Consider the following 22,876-nt stretch of genomic DNA (forward strand, 5'->3'; position numbering starts at 1 on the left):
GGTGGACCCTTATTGAGTTTTTGTCATATTTTATGGCTATCGTTTATTCTAAGCATTGTTTCGTATTCCTGTCTATTATTTTTATGTCTATGTCTACTATGGCTGTTATTATCGCTTTGTCGATTTGTAGGGTATGCTTGTGTTCAAGGGCGGGAAGTGCTATTTTTGTTTTCTCTGCATTTTGTATTCTGTTTTTCTTTTGGTTGTTGCGTTTTTTATTGTTTAAATGTTCTGGAATTGGTATGTTGCAATCACGGAATGTTCTCGCAGTCTTGCCCATAAAGATCTGATCGTGGAACCTTTGTAAGTGATATTACAGTCTTGTTGGCAAGGAAATTTGTAAACTACATTGTGATGTTCTAGTATTTCTTTTCTGTTTACGATTCTGTAACGATTATGTCCACGAAATGGCAACATTAGTCTGTGGTAATCTCTTCATCGCATAACTTTTAAAATTACTGATAGTCTTGAACCATCTGTCTCTGATTGGCTATGCGTGGAGACTGACAGGGCTTCAGTCTGAAAAACTTAGTGCTTAAACGGCTTTCCAACTTCCATTAGGGAATAAAAGGTCTTAGTGATCTTCAGTGAAACATAATCATCGGTATTAACTTGAAGAATTTGTGGAAATTTTCTGTTTATTAAATATGTCGATATTTCTGTTGCATTCCACTTTAACTTTTGGTTAAACCGAATACTTTGAAACTTACATAACTTCTAAAATGTATCCCTCCATATATTTGGATGCATTCCCACTGCTAGGCAAAGGCCTACCCCATGTTACCCATTCGTCTATCTTTAGGACTGTTGTCGATCAAGTTGGCCCCGATGTTAGAGTAAGTTCATTTCTCCATCTGGTCATCTGTCTACCTCCACTTCTCTTCCCCCCTCCAGGTATCTAGTAACTAGTGAGTTTATCCTATGTGTCCTCTTGTTTTCTTATCAAGTGCCAGGCCCACTTCCATTTCAGGGATTTTACTGTTCTTATGAACTCATTAATTTTTGTTTTCTGTCTTATTTCTAGGGATCTTTTTTTTTCTATCCTTTTGATATTTAACACACTTCTTTCCATTGCTATTTGGCATGTTCGCAGCTTGATCACTTGTTTAGTTGTTAGTGACCATGTTTGTGATCCTTTTTTTAATGTGATGCTTGTTTGTGATGTTTATAGAAAGAATCTGTAATAGTTAATGAAGTCTCTAGAATAGTTCAGAAATCATTACTGGGAAGTCAGACTACATACACGTATATACCTCCTTTGATGAATTTTTTTAAAAAAAATGTTTTAGTTATATTTGGGCAAGCATTTTCTGGCTGTAATTAAAACATGCTTTAAAGCCTTACTAGATACCTCCAGGTATCTAGTAACTAGTGAGTTTATCCTATGTGTCCTCTTGTTTTCTTATCACGTGCCGGGCCCACTTCCATTTCAGGGATTTTACTGTTCTTATGAACTCAGTGACTTTTGTTTTCTGTCTTCTTTCTAGGGCTCTTATTGCTTTTTCTATACTTTTGATGTTTGACATACTTCTTTCCATTGCTATTTGGCATGTTCGCAGCTTGGTCGCTAGTTTAGTTGTTAGTGATCCTGTTCGTGATCTTTTTTTAATGTGATGCTTGTTTGTGCTGTTTAGAGAAAGATTCTGGAATAGTTCATGAAGTCTCTAGAATAGTTCAGAAATCATTACAGAGAAGTCAGACTATATACACGTATATACCTCCTTTGATGAATTTTTTAAAAAAAATGTTTTAGTTATATTTGGGCAAGCATTTTCTGGTTGTAATTAAAACATGCTTTAAAGCCTTCAAACATTAAAAATATTCTCTGAATATCAGGTAGCAAACTCAGAAATTTAGTAATACATTGCGAGACTTCAATTTCTGACAAATTAAATAATTGTTTAATATTGGTAACTGAGAGTGAAAATGTTTAAATATCTGTTTATAATTGTTTGTACTGTAACTTCTGTATTAGTCGGCAACTTATGTGATATATTTCGAAGATAAGTTGTACAATGTACTCCTTCCAAAGTATATCTAACATGTGACCAGTTTTGCTTGCAATTTAGTAAATATGTTAAATTCTTCCTTGAATTAAATTTCAGCAAACGTATTAGCAATATTTGGCCGAGGACTGACGAATCCAGACAAAATAGATCTAAGAACTAAAACCTGAAAACCACGTTGTTTGCACTGCCTATCAAACAAGAATCCCTCGCTGTTTTACGAATTCATGTTGCAACCAACCTAATACTTCAGGTACAACACCTAATTCTGAAAAAAATCTTGAAAATCAGAAGAACTAGATGAATGGACCGGTATCATTTTTCTGTAAGGCTAAAGTACTGAAAAGTATAATATCTCCCCTCACACAAATATATTATTAACATTGCTGACTTCACGTAATCAGAAAAAACACAAAAAACTTCTCTTCTTTCCCATGTGAAATTGGTATAAGAACATGGGAAAAAAGTTCCTCGAACTTTTGGAAAAAAGAAAGAATTTCATCGCTGAAATTGTAGTACCTTAAGCAATATTGATTTCCATGCATATAAGTTACTACAAATCACGTATGCAAAAAATTTCAGCTATAATTTGCATTGTTTGGAATAACAGATTATGGGAGTTTAAAACCCGAGATTCTTCTAGAATATAATAATCTGTTAAGCAGAATCTTTTCAGATATAAAAATTTCAAATATCCACGATCATAAAAAAAACACCTTCTTTTAAATTTCTCATAGTGAATTTTCAAATTCAGCACCAATAACAATATAATATTCAGTAATTTAAAAACTTTGAAAGGTTATCTGAGTAGAAAAACATCTTGCTTCAAAAACGCATTTAGACACTTTCCAGTTACTGCAAACAAATAGAGAGCCCACAGTATCTGAGATCCATTCTATAAATGACATGAATTAGACACATAGAAGACGTTTTGTTCACTTGTCTCCTCTCCTTGCTGTGTGCAGTAGTTTGTGTATTATGCTGCACATCATAAACACCGCTTCATTCATAGAAAAGTTCAATTTCTGCAGTGTTTCTCACACCACCATCAAATATTAAACTCAGATGTTTTGGGTTTATAATAAATTATACTCTTTAGAGCATAATTTATTATACTTTATTAAATTATAATTATAAATTATAATTTATTATAATTATTAATTCATAATTGTAACAAATTAAATAAAGTTCTTTGTATGGAAGGTGAGAAGAAGATATGCCAAAAAAATTCTCACCCCTTATATTTGTTTTACGTCACATATGATATAATATCATATCATAGATTTTAAATATTATTTAAATGAAGGGGATATTAAATCCCACATTATTTCAAAGCCGAATAAGAAACTCAAATATCGGAATCAAAGAGTTTCATGCCGAATGTAGTAAACTATAAAAATTCCGGCGGATTGTAGCGTAAGATAAAGCACATAGTCCAACACTAGGGAAAACTAGTTGCAAAGGTGGGTGAAGTTCTGATCACTATTCTTAGTATTATCCCTAATGTAAAACACATCTCCTAGGAGATGTATGATGTTTTACATTATGGTGGAAGTTCTCATCAGTGAGTAGGTAGACCAGGTAATAATGACGTTATAGCGAAAAGAACTTATAGACTTTGCTATACGAGTTGTAAAAAAAGGTCCACCCATAAATTACTTAAATAAAAGAGCCAATAGGCTTCACTCCGGCGATGCAACGAGTTGCCCTAGTGTTGGACTATGTGCTTTATCTTACGCTACAATCGGCCGGAATTTTTATAGTTTACTACATTCGGCATGAAACTCTTTGATTCCGATCTTTGAGTTTCTTATTCGGCTTTGAAATAATGTGGGATTTAATATCCCATTCATTTAAATAATGTTATCGCCGTAGTGAAGCCTATTGGCTCTTTTATTTAAGTAATAGATTTTAAATATAACGGCTTGTTAAGTCGTTTTCTATACCTTTAAATGGCAAATTCATAACAAAACTGTGTAAACTCTCATTGCTGCACACAATAATCACGATTTATCAATTCTTGGTGACAATGTTTGTATGCTAGTGTTTTCCCGACTACTTTTCTCAAGATGTTCACAAGGTTGTCTTGAAATGACGTCAAAGAAAAAGCAGCTTTTCTTTCACAATGAAATCAAATAAATAGCTGAAACGTTTGTTTTCCGTCACGGAATATACATCAAAGAAGTATACTAGGCTTTTTGTTTTCTATAAAGCAAAAACTAACCCCAAAAACTAAAAAAAAAACCCTAAAATACTAAGATATTAATGATAAAAAAAGTTTTATCATTAATATTTTTAAACATTCTGAGTCAGCTCAGTATTCATCACTAGTATTTATATATATGCATTTGTAAATATCACGCGCCGAAGAGTTTTACACATAAATTCTAGTTTATATTTTGTATTTAGATTTCTCTTTTTCCTTAATTTTAGTAGGATTTTCTTCCGCTTGAAATATAGTTCATTGCAAGTTATCTTTAAGATTTCAAGCTGGCTCAATCCCCTTCCTTTCCCCTACACGCTAACCCGGAATGCGAAATTATTCTTGCTAGAAACTAAAACGCAGAAAATAACAGAAGATAATGAAAGAGACCGAAGAAGGTAGTATGATATTTTCCATCACGCTGTATTGGCGGGGAGAATTATCTATTTGTAGTTAAAGACCTCTTTTTTAATATATCCATATTGTAGCCATTGCCACGTCTTGTTCACGTCAATTTTTCCCTCAGTATCTCGACGAAATTGGTCATGCAAGGGGCTTATTTTTTCAGCGCATATGTCGGTTATTTTGCTGTTCCTTTTTGTAATCCGATTTGTTTCTTGTTGCTTTTAGAAGACCCTCTTATGTAATTGCTTGATGTATTTGCTCAGAGCTATTGTTGATGTACCTTTTTAAACTAATTTCTTCTTCCACAGTCTGTCTTACTTGCAGCAGACCCCGTCCGTCTATTTTCTCCTTGGTAGGTATCCATCGCTTCCTGGATGTAATACAGGATTCATAGTCATTAGTTTTCTAGTTTTGCGATCCAATTTGTCCAGGTATTCTTTTGCCCAATCTATTATGCCAGCTGTGTATCGTATCACTGGTATAGCCCGCCCAAGAATTCATTGCTCTAATTGTGTTTAATCCATTTTTTTTTTTTTTTTTCAGAATATAACTATTTTCATGTATTCTGCTGCTGTCTGTTGTTTAATTTTCGAGTGGAGAATATCACTGGTTTCTAATATTCCTAGGTGTTTGTCAGCTGAAATTGTTTTTCTATATTTCTTTGATCAAAATTAAAATTGCCAGTGTCATTAATTTTTCCACCTTTAATAGATAAAATTGCGCATTTATCTAAACCATATTCCATTTTAATGTCCTGACTCAAAATACGAACACAGTTTAGTAAACTGTATTTGCTGTGCCGATTTTCCATATAACTTCAAATGATCCATATAAAACAGATGGGATATTTTAACATTATATTTAGGAATTTCATATCCAAGTTTTATTTTCTTCAGAATCATAGACAAACTTATCAAAGAAATGTTGTACTAAAAAAGTGTAGGATAATCAAGCATTTTTCAACAGAAAACACGAAAAAATGTAATTTTGATTAAAGTGCACAAACACATTATTTTCGTGTTTTTTTACACCCAAATGATATAAATTTTAGTAAGGTGAATATATTTAAGTAACGTTCCTTACATGTAGCATAATTTAACGCAACTGTTGATAGAATTAAATGGGATGTCGATATTATGTCATTAAAGGGCACTGAACATCGAACAAGTGTTGAAATTTGAGAGAGAATTTCCTCAGGCGTTCTAGTACAGCTACAAGCAAGTGTAGGAAAATCAAGGTTTTTTTGAACGCAAAACACGAAAAAATGCAATTTTTATTAAAGTGCACAAACGCGTTATTTTCGTAGTTTTTACACACAAATGCTATAAATTGGAGCAACTTGAGTGTATTTAAATAAATTTCTTTATATGTAGCATAACTTAACGCAGCTATTGATATAACACAGAGTAATGCATAGTATACGTGAATTAAACGGTATTTCGATATTATGTCGTTAGAGTGCGCTGAAATCGAATGTGTTGAAATTTCAGAGAGAGACAGAGAGAGAGAGAGAGAGAGAGAGAGAGATTGAATTTCTTCAGGAGTTGTAGTACAGCTACAATTTATTGTAGATGTACTGCAACCAGGTGTAGGATTATCAGAGTTTTTTTTTGAACAGAAAACAAAAAATGTCATTTTTATTAAAGTGCACAAACGCATTACTTTCTTGTTTTTTACACACAAATGATATAAACTGGAGCAAATTCAGTGTATTTAAGTACTTTTCCTTATATGTAGCATAATTTAACACAGGTACTGATAGAGAACAGAGCAATACATAGAACACGTGAATTAAACGGTATTTCGATATTATATCGTTAGAGGGCGCTTAAATCGAACAAATGTTGAAATTTGAGAGAGAGAGAAAGAGAGAGAGAGAGAGAATTTACTCAGGAGTTCTAGTACAGCTACAAGCAAGTGTAGGAAAATCAAGGCTTTTTGAACAGAAAACATGAAAAAATGCAATTTTTATTAAAGGGCACAAACGCGTTATTTTCGTGTTTTTTACACACAAATGCTATAAATTTGAGCAACTTGAGTGTATTTAATTACTTTTCCTTATATGTATCATAATTTAAGGCAGCTATTGATAGAGAACAGAGCAATGCGTGAATTAAATGGTATTTCGATATTATATCGTAAGAGGGCGCAGATATCGAACGTGTTGAAATTTGAGTGAGAGAAAGAGAGAGAGAAAGAGAATTTCCAAAGTGTAGTTGTAATACAGCTACACTTTGTTGTAGCTGTACTACAACAAAGAGTAGAAAAATCAAGGTTTTTTGAACAGAAAACACGAAAAAATTCAATTTTTATTAAAGTGCACAGACGCATTATTTTCGTGTTTTTTTACACACAAATGATATAAATTGGAGCACCTTCACTGTATTTAAGTAATTTTCCTTATATGCATCATAAATTAACGAAGCTATTAATAGAGAACAGAACAAACCATGGTATACGTGAATTAAACGGTATTTCGATATTATGTCCTTAGAGGGCGCTGAAATCGAACAAATGTTGAAATTTGAGAGAGAGAGAATTTTCTCAGGAGTTGTAGTTCAGCTGCACTTTTTTGTATCTGTACTACAACAAAGCGTAGGAAAATCAAGGTTTTTTGAACAGAAAACACGAAAAAATGCAATTTCTGTTAAAATGCACAAACGCATTATTTTCGTGTTTTTTTACACACAAATACTATAAAATGGAGCAGATTCAGTGTATTTAAGTAATTTTCCTTGTAGACATCGTAATCTAACGGAGCTATTGATAGAGAACAGAGCAATACGTGAATTAAATGGTATTTGGATATTATGTCGTAAGAGGGCACAGATATCGAACAAGTTTTGAAATTTGAGAGAGAGAGAGAGAGAGAAAGAGAGAATTTCTTCAGGAGTTGTAGTACATCTACAACAAAGAGGAGTTTTGTTGTAGATGTACTACAACAAAAACAAAATGTATTTGTTAATACATTTTGTTGTAGCTGCACTACAACAAAGCGTAGGAAAATCAAGGTTTTTTTGAACAGAAAACACGAAAAAATGCAATTTTTGTTAAAATGTACAAACGCATTATTTTGGTGTTTTTTCAACAAATTACATAAATTGGAGCAACTTGAGTGTATTTAAGTAATTTCCCGTATATGTAGCATAATTGAACGGAGCTATTTATAGAGAACAGAGCAGGGGGGGGGGGGTCTGGAACCGGCGGCTCCGGTGCCGCATGCAGCTCTTAGCTGAACAAAGTGCGGCTCTTTATATTGAATTACAAGATACATAATTAAGACAAACAACTAAATATTCATTTTTGATACAGCCTGTTCATGATGCTAGATGCTATGCATGTGATGTGTGTTATGCATGAAATTTGTTATGCATGCCCAAGTATGCCTAAATATCTATTAAAATACATAATATTGTATTTTTGTTCGGAGTAATTCTTTTCGCAATAGACATTCTCTTTTTTGCAATATTATACTTACTTAAACATGTTTTGTGATTAAAAACTTTATCAAACTTAATGATTTTTTATTTATTGAACATATAAAAAATTTATATGCAAACTTAAAAGTGGTATTTGATATCTGGAAGTACTGAATTAAAACCAAATTTACCTAACTTCGACTCACCAGTTAAAATCGAATTGAAGTTGCAGCTCCCAAAATTTTGTTTTAATTATTTTTTTTTTTTTTGGTGGAATGGCTCTTTTGTTTCAAAAAAAGGTTCTCGACCCCTGGAACAGAGCAATACATAGAATACGTGAATTAAACGATGTTTCGATATTATGTCATTAGAGGGCGCTGAAATCGAACAACTGTTGAAATTTGAGAGAGAGAGAGAGAGAGAGAGAGAGTGTGTGTGATTTCGCTTCAGTTCATTTTCGCAATGCACATGACAACAGCATGTACTCATATTATGCAAGTCAGGATTCGAGTTAATTCATCTCATTAGAGTATAATATAAAGGGCATTAATATATTCTTAAGATAAGAGAGATAAGAAGGATTATCATAAAGAAAAAGTAATTTAAAGCAGTCGAGTTTCTACCAAAAAAAGTAATAAAAGAAACTACTGCAGACTAACAGGGATAGATTATTTCGTTGTTCTAGGTATAATAATCAGAATTATCCTTTCAAATATAAGTTCAAAATTATCTTTTGTAAGCTTTTCAGAATTCGAAAATTCATAAAATCCTAACAGAACTAATAAAATATGCAAGAAATAAATGTGACTAATAATTTCCTGACATTAATAAATAAAATCAATAACACTAGTAAAATACCAGTTATTGGAACCATGCAAACCTTTTATGAAAAATAAAACAAGAATAGCTGCAAAAATTACAGAGAAACAAATTTATTAAACACAAGTTATAAAATAGGGAAAAATATTGAAGAACGGAATCAACGTTACCCTTCATAAAACTGACAAATGAAGAGCAAAATGGATTGATCTAGAAAATGAAGAATACATCGATGTAGTATTCATAGATCATAACAATGCTTTGAAGAGGTAGACAGATAAAAAAAAACTACTGAAGGGAAGTATAAGTAAAGAAGAAAACAGTAATAAGCATAAAAGAGGAGATAACAGAACCAAAACATTTAGAGTAACAGGATGAGTTTGACAAGAGTGGTCCTATCTCCATTTTATTTGGTACCTATACGGATTAAATAATCAAAGAATGAAGGATAAACAAAGAAGAAATTCGAATGAAAAAAAAAACATTTATGAGACTTTGTTTATTGCATATAACCAAGTGATATTTGGGGATATCGTAGATAATCTTAAAATGCTGCACATAAATAAATAAAAAAATACAATTTGATTTTAATATCTAGTTTGTTGTTCTTATTGATAAGAGGATAGAGCACAGTGATAACTTTTGATGCCACAGATAGCTGACCCACGACTCTCACTATTTATACACCTCACCGTTGAAGAGACGCGGTTTAAGAGATAATCTTAAAATGCTGCACATAAATAAATAAAAAAATACATGTTTCGTCAATGAAGAAAAAAAAAACACTACTGCATTCGAGGGAAAATAACCTATCCAAAGTAAAATAGTTATAGACAATAAACTTAGAAGTTAATCATTTTAGTTTTCTGGGCTATAAAATAAGCCACAGTGGAGATAAATAAACAAAACAAATTCCCTAAAATAAAGGCATATTGAACATATTAAAATACTATACCGACGGAAAAAGAGCCCACTAATAATGTATAATATTTTATAAAAACTAACATTGATATATGAAAGTGAACTATGTGTAATGAGAAAGACTGATTTAAGAAAATAATCATTGCAGGAAAAATGTATTTTTTAAGTGGACTTTTTATCCCGGAATCTCGGGTTTTTCGACATGTAAACTCTCAAGAAAATCGACCGCAGAACCTATACTATATTCAGACAGTAACACATAGTGTTAGGATTACGATCACGAGATGGCAGCGCTTGTCAACCGCGTCTCTTCAACGGTGAGGTGTATAAATAGTGAGAGTCGTGGGTCAGCTATCTGTGGCATCAAAAGTTATCACTGTGCTCTATCCTCTTATCAATAAGAACAACAAACTAGATATTAAAATCAAATTGCTCCTCTACCAATTGATGATTCATCCCATTATCACTTATGCGTCCCTGGCCCGGAGCCATACTTCAAGCTCAAATATCCGTAAACTGCAAAGACTGCAAAACATATGCTTACGCATGATCTTAAATGCACCATGGTGCATTAGAAATGTTCAACTTCATCGAGACACAAATATCCCTTATATCTACTCTTTCCTGCAATCTCTCGCAGTAAAGTACTTCTCAAAATCGTCTTCACATCCAAATGAATTAGTCCAACAAGCAGCAAATTATGATGAATCGGAATTATGCAAATATAGACGACTTAAGGCCATCTTAGTTCCATTTCAAGATCTATAACTTGCCAAACTCGGGCTGAGCACGTAGCTCATAAATTTTTTCCTACACAGTAACCTATCAGATAGCAGGGATTAAAAGCATTATGCTTCACCCTTATAGACAGTAACGTTCTGAGTTCTGCGCAGCTATCTGTGATTGGCAATCGGTGGAGATTGAACACCCTTCAAGCCTCCAAAAGTCAGATAGAGCTAAAATGGTCTCACCTGCTCCCTAGAGGGGAATAAAATGCGTTAGCTAATTGAGCTAATAATTATTTCTGCTGAAGTTTTAAGCATTTAGTATGATATTCATCACAGTTTTTAAAGTAATCAAAGGTTTAATGTTATGATATAGGTGATCCGAAAGTCACGAAGGGGTTTAAAATGTGAATAACGTTTTGGTTATTAATTTTTTTTCAGGTATTATAAAGAACATTTGTAAAATTAATCGTGGTAAGGTTCACAACATAACAGCGAAAGAAAATTGTGCAATTTTATTTTGAAAATCAGTATATTTTTGGCGAAAATCAGCAATTAATTGGCTATCACGTTCTCCAGATCTGACGACTCTCGACTTCTTCCTATCTGAAGAAGTCTGAGTTGCAGGCGTAGACTTCTGTAGCTAATTGGTTCAAAAGACATATTTCGGTGATTACACCACAATTTTTATTATTCAGTTATACAAAATACTGAAATAATAGTTCCCGACAAGTTTCGTAAATCATAGGAGTTACATCTTCACGGGGTTAATAGTATAACTTAAAGTTTAAACAAGAGAATTAATAAATACTAATCATAATCGTCTGGCTATTCATAAAACTCAAATAACAGAATGCAGATATAAAACATTATTGACGTTATACAATACTGGACGATGTCACGTGTTAATGTTCTCGTTCATACAATCCGAGCTCAGATTGAGGTAGATTTTTTATTAGAGCTGACCACACTTGATGGAGAATTAAACCTTGATTTTTATTGCATTGGGTTGGGTTTTTCAGCATATTAGCAGCTTCTTTAAATTTTCTTATGTAGCAGTTGTTTTCTATGTATGACATCGTCGTTTTTTGCTAGAGTACATCGTGTCCAGTGGAAGTGGTATGGTAAGCATTTTGTTCTCTTTTGTATTGTATGTCTTTTTGGTGTTCGGCCATGCGTATTTCTCCAGATCTTCCTGTCTGTACTACGTAGCAAATCCCGCAAGAGCAATGGATTTTGTAGACTCCTGGTTTTTTAAGAGGATGATGAGGTGGTTTTGGTGGATGTAGGAATCTTGAAATTTTTTCCATAGGAAGGAAGGCTACTTTTACGTTGTGTTTGTTCATTAATTTGGCTAGCTTATTGTACTGAACAGTATCAACGTCAATAACGTTTTATATCTGCATTCTGTTATATGAGTTTATGAATAACCAGACGGTTATGATTTGTATTTATTAATTTCTCTTGTTTAAACTTTAAGTTATACTATTTACTCCTGAAGATGTAAAATCTACGATTTATGAAACTTGTCGGGAACTATTATTTCAGTATATTGTATAACTGAATAATAAAAAATGTGGTGTAATCACCGAAAGATGTCTTTTGAAGTCTGAGTTAAGGTGAACAAGCTCCAGACAATCCATCATCTGAATGGAGAACATGCGTGCAAAATTAGGGCGCTGCAGCCAGTAACATTAATACCTGTAACGGAATATACCGTAGAAAGGGCCCGCACCTCTAAATGTGAAAGTGGAAGGAATTTACGTGATGTAGTTTTTCATAACTAATAAAAATCTTTAGGTTATGTGTTTTATTATAAAAAATAAAAATAATTAATAAATCAAAAAGTTATTAAATGTTTTAACCCTTTCTCAACTTATAGATCACCCTCTGCTTTGCTTATATATGCTATTAAACCAGAAATCACTGGTAAAATTCACTCACTGTTAGCACACGTAAACCTTTTATGAACAAAATAAGAATAGCTGCAAAATTACAGAAAAATATTAAACACAGGTTATAAAAATAAGGAAAAATATTGAAGAAGGGAATAATATTTGATTAAAACTGATATTAATATATTGGAAGTGAAGCATGTATAATGAGAAAGACTAAATTAAGAAAAAGAATCATTTTAGGAAAAATAAAATATATCAGAATATTCAGATTATTCATGAAGTTATAAATTCATCCCATTGTTTCCAGTGGAAGATGTGGAGATTTTTTCTTTCTAGTTAAATATTACGATATGCTACTTTTCATAATATTCTACAGATCTTTGCATTAACAGGACATTCTAACACAAATGATGATTTATAGCTTATCATTAATTATTAAGTTAATTATATATAATCAGAAATTATTTTTACATATAATTAAATTAATAATAATAAATATACAAATATATAATTAGGTTAATGCAAAGTATTAAGCATAAATAGAGAAAAATTTTAATATTTTATATAATGAATATAAAACCATGCCTCGCTTAAAGTGAATTCGATTAATTTCAGTTATTATCGCGATTTGAAAACAAATACAGTATAACATTTTTTATATTATATAATGCAAATTTTCAGTTCACACGATCTTTTTTATATGATAGTTGAATAATTCGAATCACGTACTAAGTTTACCACGTCGGCCGGCAATAAATAAACGTTTGACCGCTGCTCGCCTCAGTGTGTGCTCCATCAATCATTGAAAGTAGATGTGTTACTCGTTTGTGTCCCGCTAATAAAGTCCTGTGCTATGGATAAAAGAAAGAGCGAAAAACAAAATGACTGAAATAAAACACACATATACACACACACACGCACGCGAAAAGCTGAAGTTATTCAAAAACAGAAATTGGTGCAAGCTATGCGAAAATCGTAAGCATTCACTGTTCAAATGACTATGTTCAAATATGTATTTCTGTAACAAATAGTTTCTTCATTGTGTATTTTATGCATTAAACATTTAATTATATAATTACAATGAAAAATATGAAAAAACCCTTTCATATTGTGAATGCAATCGAAACTGGATTTTATCCGACCAGAGATCACGTGTCGTATCATTACTCTTATATTATCTTTGTAATGGTATATTATACATTTAGAAGGTTATTTAAAAGGTATTTTTTTCAACTTCTTTAGAGACGTGCTTGAAGTTCACGGACAAATTATAATTTTTCCTATTGATTATTATATCCGATTAACTTGTTTCGTTTTGGGAGATGCGATCGAGGGACGATAATCCTGTTAATCGAAGCTGGTTTGACTTTATAATTTGCTGTCTTATAGAATATTAGCTTATGTAGCAATAATAACTCTAACACCATTTCAATATCTTTTTCTGCTACAGATGAACCATGGCAATGTACTTGGGGTGGTCCAGACTGTCATGAACCTAACCGTACTAATATCAGTTTCTTTTTCAATATGCATACCAATACTTGTGAAGAGATCACCGGCGTATGCAAGGATGATGAAATTTTTCTCACTAAGGACGAATGTCTCAGCACTTGCGATGGTAAGTAAACTTCATCGTAATCATACCTTAAAGGAGAGAGAGAGAGAGAGAGAGAGAGAGAGAGAGAGAGAGAGAGAGAGAGAGAGAGAGAGAGAGTTTTAATTAGGAATGAAGGCCTTAATAATGCAATTGCTCCCAATGCTCCTTTCAATAAGCATCTCAAAGTTCAGAGATATAAATGCGTTTATTTCCAATCAGAATGCTTTGTGAAGACGATGGAAATGTTTGCTATATTTCCTCTTAACCTGATCGTCATCATCTTCACCGATTTTATCAGGCATTTAAGCGCCTACAATCTTCAATGTATCCCTGGATTTCGTAACTTTGGAATTCTAGGATAAATTTGTTAGCCCTCTACTTATAAGTATCCTTTGTAGGTAAATTGCGTGTGTTCTCCTGGCTGGATTACATAATTGCAGAATGAAATACCCCAGTTTTAGGGAGGAAAAGCCGGTCTCCTACGCAGGACTACCTATGTAGGAGACTGGCCAACTTATCTTTAGTTGAAAATATCGGATAAATGGTCTTTCAACCCAAAGAGCTTCGTCTATATCGACTGAGCTGTGAGGCTCTCTTAACCCTTTATAGTCTGCTATATTCTATATATTTTGCATTTCCATGCTAATTTCTATTTCGTGGATGTGGAAAAGAGCTTCTGAGAGGAAAATAACCTGTTCTTCTGTATGTGACCAGTTAACTAAACGTCAGTTGAAAAGCACGTATAAAATTTCTTTATTAGAAGGGATTGAACCAAGATTTTATGCAACCAGAGATCACGTGTCATATGTCTGCACATTTGAGATACTAGCACAAATGGGTAATTTTATATGAAACTGCTGATGACTTTTTACATACTCATGTAATTAAGCATATAGGATGACTTATATGGTGAGCATACAATGCTCTACAAAACGATTGTCTTCATGCATGACACCTTTATAGAGTAAATAAGATATACAGTTTCTTCATGCAGATCTATATATAATATAATATTATATGTTGTAACACTTTATTATACACTTTGATAGCAATATTTTGTACCTTGCCCATGGCAATTGATTTAATATTTATTTGTTTTTTTTTTCATCTAGTAACTTTGTAGATCACACATTCTACTGAACCCAGTGGCCAATGCAACCTTGTTAAAGCTACATTCAAGTTTTAAAGAGGTAAAATAACTTTCACACGAGATCGTATTCTATCCATTGAGTTTGCACTTTAAAATAAACTCCTTAGAAATTACTCATCATCGTCACTAATTTCCTGATGAATACCCCAAGAAGTGTTGATAGTTCCCCTACCCACCCTCTCCTCTGCTCATCCAAGGGGAGATGAGCGAGCTTGCCATTTGCCAATATCTTTTGGTGATATCACCTCCAACTGATAGTGATGACTTTTTGTAGAAAACAAAATGCAGGCAATGGAGGTGAAAGGGGGTGAGAGGATGACAGTGGTCTTCCCTGCAATGCTCTACACCCCCCTTCCCCTATCCCCATCACTCCCCTCTCCTCCAGAAGATGTCTGCTCAACCTATTGGAGATGAGCGAGCTCCTCATTTGTGGATATCTTTTAGTGATGTCACCTTCAACTGATACTGATAACTGCAGAGTGAAAAAAATGCATTTTTTTTCTCTCCAAAGTTATCACTATTAGTTGGAGGTGATATTACCAAAATATATTGGCAAACGGCAAGCTTGCCGATATCTTTTGGTAATATCACCAAAAGATATCGACAAGCTTGCCGTTTGCCGATATCTTTTGGTGAATCTTGGTAATTTGATCATCTCATTGGTTATCAGTTTGAGGTGACATCACTAAAAGATAGCGCAAATGGCGAGCTTGCTCATCTCCCTTGGATGAATTTGAGGCACAGAGATAAATTTTGTCCCATGATATCATAAAGTAAGATAAACTCACATCAACATCAAATCCACCAGCATGCAAAAACATGTCTGTGAGTCATCTGTGTGAAAGTTACATTTTTGAAGGAACTGTCAGGGTAAGTGTCAGGTAAACAATACTATAAGGAAAAACAGTTGAGTCAAGTATCTTTTCAGTTACTGCAATTCGTTCATCCAGTGCAGTTATCATATTGTGTTGTGGTGTTTTGTGTCCAGTAAAGTAAAGTAAAATAATGAGCAAACCACAAATGTCTGAAATTTTCTTTCTTCAGGAAAATAGCATGAGAAAAAACTCTTCACATAGCTCTAAAAGGATGGAAACCTGTTACTATTTTAGAAGATACATACATACATTGTGATGTATTTATCCAGGACCACTTGAGAAAAGTTGTGCAGAAAGTGGTCTGATATTCTCAGCTACTTGCAAAGAAGAGTTGACTACAAAATGGACCTCAGTGATTTCTATATTCTGAAATGCCAAGAAGGAGAATTAATGCTCGATGATACAGGAGCTGAAGTATGTAACGTTTTCTCTATTAGTTGTGAAGAAGCTGCGAGATGTTCACCAAAAATGTATGACATTGAGAATCATTTACTATTTTTTGGAAACTAAATTACCAGCCATTCGTATCATGGGGAAAATTATTGCTAATCATTTAAATTCATCAATGGTAAAACTAGACTTTCAACATTTTATCTAATTCGATAAAAATTCTTTATTTTGGGACATTTTACGAACATTTTACAAAAACTGCTTATGTATATTTGGTGACAAACGTATACACAGAAAGCTTAATGAGGCATGGTGTCATTTCCAGACTAATGCAATATCAAATGTATGGAGCAGTACTAGCTATGGTATCTGATCTAAAAACTCTTTTGCATGACCAACTATTTTGATGTAATGAAACCAAGAAACAGTGAGTAATGAACGTTTTTCTTTATTGAAATATTTGGAAAATGTTAAGAGTGTAAACTAAGTATTGTGAAATATTTTTAGGTAATTACAAGTTTCTAATTTTTTTGCTTTGTAAATAATATTTCAGCAAAATAAAATATATTCATTTTTAAAACTTAAATGAACAAAGATGTGTGTTGTTGTTGTGTTTTCCACAGTGAAATTTTTACTCAGTTATTCAGTTTAGAATTTGATATTTAAATGATATTTCTAAATAATTAATTACAGGGTAATTAATTATTTAGAAATTTGTCTAATGCTACCTATTGACATTATTTGAGTTATCTGTAAACATTTCGTTCACATGATCGAAAATCCGACCTGTTAGAATTTGGTGGTTTTACAGAGAGAGACAGCAGATAATTTAATCCAAAACGTGACTTAAACTCTTAAAGTTTGGTATAGAGAAAAGGTTTGTACTCTCCAGATAACACAAATACAAATTTTACCTTTCCCCACACAAAGTAAGATAAGAATTTGGTTACTTTACAGAAAGACTGCAGATATTTTAATCCCCATCATGTTACCAAACTCTTACAAAAGCTTGGTGTAGAAAAGAAAAGAAGGTACATTTTTCTTTTCTTTTCAAACATTTGTACATGACAAAAGTTTAAAAACATATGACTGGCAGTCAAAACTTTTTTCTTTTTCAAAACTTGATGATACATGCTATTCCATTAGGAGAACGAAAAAAAAAGACAGATGTGATAGCTAAAAATGTAATTGTGTCTTTTGAGATTAATAAAGCACAAATGTTTTTTTTTCTTGTGAAGTTTCTTGCCACAAACTAACCAGAGACTTTTTTTTTGAAAATCCACTCAGTGAATTAAAAGTCTTATTTGTTCATGCAAGCCCTCAAATATTTCAAGAAATTGTGTCAACTCTTGGAAGCAAAAGGAAATGGGTATTAAATTAATAGCCAGAATTTTAGCTGAGAATATTTCACCTGGAAAGTACCAATTTATTTATTATATATCTAGATACCTCCAATAGACTAGAAGAAACAGTCGGACTTAAAGTACGACTTAGAATTTGGTTATTTTACAGAGAAAGACTGTAGATATTTTAACCCATCATATTACCAAACTCTTAAAAAAGGTTTGTGTAGAAAAGAAGAAAAAAAACAGGGGAAACTGATATCCTGTAATTAATTATTTTAGAAAATTGTCTAATACTACCTATTTAAAATGCTTGAGTTATCTGTAAACATTTCATTCACATACTCAAACCCCAAACTGATAATACTGCACAAAACATCAAAGGGAGGATATGAGTCATGAAAAATGTAACATTTAGATTCTTGTGTGGGAAGTATTATCAAACCCTCAAGTAAGACCAGAAGAATTCCAATCCCCAGTCAAAAAAGTTCAAAAGTAGACACAACAATTTGGTGAATATGGTCACTGGTGGATATTAGCCATGACAAGACACATTGAGCTACTTTGGAAAAAAACATAGATTCAGTCACCATGAGTGTAGTAAATAAACGAACCACATTAGTCAGGAAAAGACATGTTGAGTTAATGGAAAATTGTTGCCTCTAATGTAAAACTCATGTGAATGCTAAAATCACTTAGTCACCATGGGAACTGAAAGAGGACCAAAAACTAAGATCGGAAATTAATGACTAATCTTCAAGAAAGACTAATGAAAATATAAACACTGTGGGGGGGGGAATCCACATACAGTTATTTATTTATTTATTTATTTATTTATTGCTCAGTTATTCTGGATAGAAAAAATGTAGTTAACTGATTTTTAAAGTAAAAGAGAGAGGAAACAAAATTACGAGTCTTAATAACTAATCTACCAGAATTCCAAAAACAGGAAATCACTAGTAGGCTCAACAGTATGATGTCATTGGGGACAGATAGTTTGGGAAAAAACATAGCATGAGAGCCGTGGGAAGAAATTAACAAACAGAACCAAATGGCTGGAAATCGAAAGGATGTAGTCAACTAGATTTTCTGGTTATTTACAGAAATATGGTTCTGTGTGAGGATGTGTGTTGTGCTGTGGACATAAAATTCAACTATTTTCGAATATCTTTCTTGGAATATTTGCATTTAGAAGAGCCCTTCTGGAAAGACTGTAAGTAACTTAAATTATCATTAGAATGTCTAGAATACATACAAAAGGTTTTGTAATCCATTTAACTATCCGTTTATTTTAATTTATATTTTAAATGCCGTTTAGGTTTTCTCTTGATTGTAAAGTAAAAAATACCAATAGCAAAACATTTTGTAAAAAAAGATAACGTGAATTAGAAAGGTAATGAAGTTTAAGATCTTAAATGTAGACAAATCAAAATATTCGGATAAGTTATGTATATGAGAAATTATGTATGTTTGATGGACACCAGCATATAATTAAATTATTCAGAAAAGCCTAAACGCTGCCGCCACTAGACACTACTATACTCTAAGAATTACTATAGTCTTTTAACAAGAAAGAATACCCCAAACTATATTGGAAAATTAGTACTGCCATCTATAGACAACCAAAGACAAAACATGATGACAATGACGGATGTGTGTCACCCTGGGAAAATTCCAAGATATCTTATCTCAAAAACATCACCCACAATTCCATAGGCAAACCAAAACATCATGTTATGTCACAGAGACATATGAGACATGTGAGTTTCCTGTGGTTTTCTTTATCTTTTTAGTTCTGTGTGTTCATTTGAAGAAGCATGTTTTTGGATATTTATCTTTAGTTTTTCTTAGATATTATATGCTTCTTTGCTTGCTGTGCTTCGTGGACACTTTCCAACAGGACTTGGTTCTTGAGCTTCAGTGCAGCTGAGTTCTGCTCTTGTATCTTGTAGTGGGCTGTTCTGTTTTTTGGTACTGACACGTTAGGTTGAACTGTGGGGCTAGGTCTAAATCTGGTTTGTTTCCTATGTTGTTTGGTTTATTCAACTCTTCTGGATTTTGTGTGTCTTCATACTTTTTGAAAATTCGTTTGTGTTGATATTTGGAGCAGCAGAAATCTGAAATCGTGCTTTGTTATTTTTATTCGCATTGGTTGTATCACCGGATAGCTTTTTATTCTCTTTGTTTTCGTGGTTTCTTGTTCCCTGGTTTATCTGAGTAATGTATTGTAAGGTCTTTTGATTTCATCTCATCACCTTCACTACTTTAAGTTTCCTATCTCCTATCTGTGTATATACTATTTGTAACTCTTGCACTAAATGCTGGATTGTTATCATGTGGTTATTGTTATTAGTAGCAGTTGGTATGGAGGATAGTGATGGGTAATAACATGACATCATCTTCCTGGAATATTTCTTTTCCTCTGCCATTTGCTTGCGGCACACTTTTCTGAAAAGCTCTAGATTTGGCACTGTGAAGTCCTATAATTTTCACTATCACATTTTCTGCAAGGAGCACAGTAATGTTGAATGTGTGTGTGTGTGTGTGTGTGTGTGTGTGTGTGTGTGTGTGTGTGTGTGTGTGTGTGTGTGTGTGTGTGTGTGTGTGTGTGTGTGTGTGTGTGTGTGTGTGTGTGTGTGTGTGTGTGTGTCATGTAGGAACAGTTATCCCGACGTGAATATGGACACTCTGTAGAAAGCAGGCCTCCTTTATTCTGCATACTTTAGACATTCCACGGTTGCTTGCCGTTGCACTATAGTCTTGTATGTCGGGAAAATTTGTAACAGATTTCTCCATTCTGATTTTACTGTTAATGACAAATTTTTTACACAGGGAAAGTTCTTATATATTAAACTGTGAGTTATAATGTGTCCATCTCTCTGAAAAGTATTTCTGCAGCGTATCGTCTGATATTTCAACGGTAGTTTTTCTTATAATCATCATTATAACACTTGAACCAGCTGGAATAACAGTATGGTTGATGCTGTCATATTCAATGCCTTGTTCCATTAATTTCTCTTCACCTATATATGTTTCTAACTGTTATTTCAAATCTGCCTCTGCAGTTAGGCGCTTTAATATTGTCTTTTCCAATAATTTCCATAACTTTTCTTAATTGTCTTCTTCAACTCGTTATTCGAAAATAACCCGAGTGAAAAGTGTCGGTTTAATTCTGACTGAGCCATAATGAAGAGACAATATTCTGCAGAAGGAATTGATAATGAAAAAATAAATAAGATAAAGATCCAGCGATAAGATAAAATTATCACTCAATCAAAATTCAAGCACATATTCAGAGAAACAATATATAATTAAAAAAAAAAAAACAGGAAGTTAGCATGAAATGCACTGAATCACGACATGATTTCTGTTTAAACGCTTGATAATGAAAAGCGAAAATTTGATCCAGAGATAAAATACAATTTTTTTCATCATGATAAGAACATCTTCGAAGTAATAATGTAGTCAAGAAACCCATTTTATCAGAATAGTCACTGAATAAGCAACCTTAACCTTACACTGATTTCCATTGAAATAAATTGAAATATATCCCCTCATTTGAATTTTTGACTTTAAACACAAAGTATAAAACAATCTTTTATGCTGAAATACGTGCACACTATGCAATTCGTGTATTCTGAGTAAAAATAAAAAAATGCGGGAAATCGGTATAAATCACATCAAACTGTTTCTTTCTTTCTTTTTGTTTTTTTCACGTTTGCCAACAAACAATGCCTATATAGTTTACATATGTATTCCACATATTCTTGAGCAAACACAAAAATGGCATAAATCCGAGCAATTTGTGCAGATATCAGCAATTTCCATTAGTTCACGATTGTAGCGATCGCAAAACAAAAGAGAAATAAATATGAATTTGACATCATAGAGCACAGGAATGACGATAGATGGTGGTCAGTTACGATTTATTGAGAAATAATATGAATTTTTTTTTTGACTTTCGATAAAAGGCGGTCAACGTGAAAAACTCGAAACATCACAATTTAAATTAAGCACGCACGCACGCACGCACACACACACACACTGTAGTCGTCCGAAAAATAGGATTGCATTATCTTTATGACATATTGTGCTATCTGGCAGTTATCCAGCAGTGTAACCTGTAAAAATACCGGAAATCGGCACATATCACCTCTAACACCTATACACGTAAGATGTACTTTGACATATTTCTGACTTTAAACACAAAAATGCTGGCAATCGGAGTAAGCCTTGCATATCTCTGCATTTTTCGTTAGAGGCCGCTGCTGCAACTGCGTGGTTTGGGTGACGTAAACATCACCACACCTGACTTGCCTCCACAGATTCCTGATCTCAAGGCTATTAACCATCTGTGGAATGAAATGGATCATCGGATGAGGTCAAGGTACATCCACCCCACAACAAGACCTCGTTACATGCTTATGTTATTGGTTCAAAATTCCCATTGATCGCTATCGTACGCTTTTGGCTTATCGTACATTAACTGCAGCAATCCCGTACTATCACTGCAGTCATCGCAGCGAAAGGAGGTCCTACATCTTAATAACCCTATGATGGGTTCCATAGCTGTTTGTTCCTCATATTACAGTGCCCGTTGACTTCTTTCTAAGCAGCGTATATATAAATTATCATTTCACAAAATCTAAGCAGCAATTGCTTCACCAAACAAAACAAAACACAGAAAGAGGAAGTTGAATACGTGTGGGTAAGATACGAGAATATTTTCCGAACAAAAGAAGGTAGCAGTAAAGTGAGAGAGCGAGGAATACATGAGAATTGAGTGAATACAACAGAAAATTCGGCGAGTAAAATGCTTTGCATTGTTCGTGATTTAGGTATTATGCATTATGTTACTGTAAATGAATAAAAGGACACAAATGGATATAATAAATGATTTAAATAGCTTGGTATGTAGTGATTCTATCACCTGTGAACAAATATTCATGTTTGACGTAGGTTCATACAGATTATAGCTATATATTCATAAAGATTATAGTTATTTATCGTACCTATGATGGGCAATTAACACATTCCTAACGGATCTAGATAGTATTCTAAATTCAGCAAAACACAGCGATCTTATTTTGTGGAGACGTTTTAAGTGGCTGCTTTCGTAGCATAG

At 33.2% G+C, this 22,876-nt stretch overlaps 1 protein-coding gene across 1 annotated transcript in view; it reads right to left on the reverse strand.

Moving 5' to 3' along the window:
- LOC150104582 (actinia tenebrosa protease inhibitors-like) overlaps positions 1-22,876 on the reverse strand; it is a 151,392-nt gene that overhangs the window by 86,376 nt on the left and 42,140 nt on the right. Inside the window, exon 4 of the mRNA XM_090395587.1 lies at positions 12,443-12,483. Within this exon, the coding sequence (XP_090251713.1) occupies positions 12,443-12,483 (41 nt within the window). The remainder of the gene's footprint in view (positions 1-12,442; positions 12,484-22,876) is intronic.

This window comes from Typopeltis vanoorti, chromosome 7 (assembly GCF_054136105.1).
Source record: "Typopeltis vanoorti isolate ZY-2024b chromosome 7, IOZ_Tvanoo_1.0, whole genome shotgun sequence".
In the NCBI taxonomy this organism is placed as follows: Eukaryota; Metazoa; Arthropoda; class Arachnida; order Uropygi; family Thelyphonidae; genus Typopeltis; species Typopeltis vanoorti.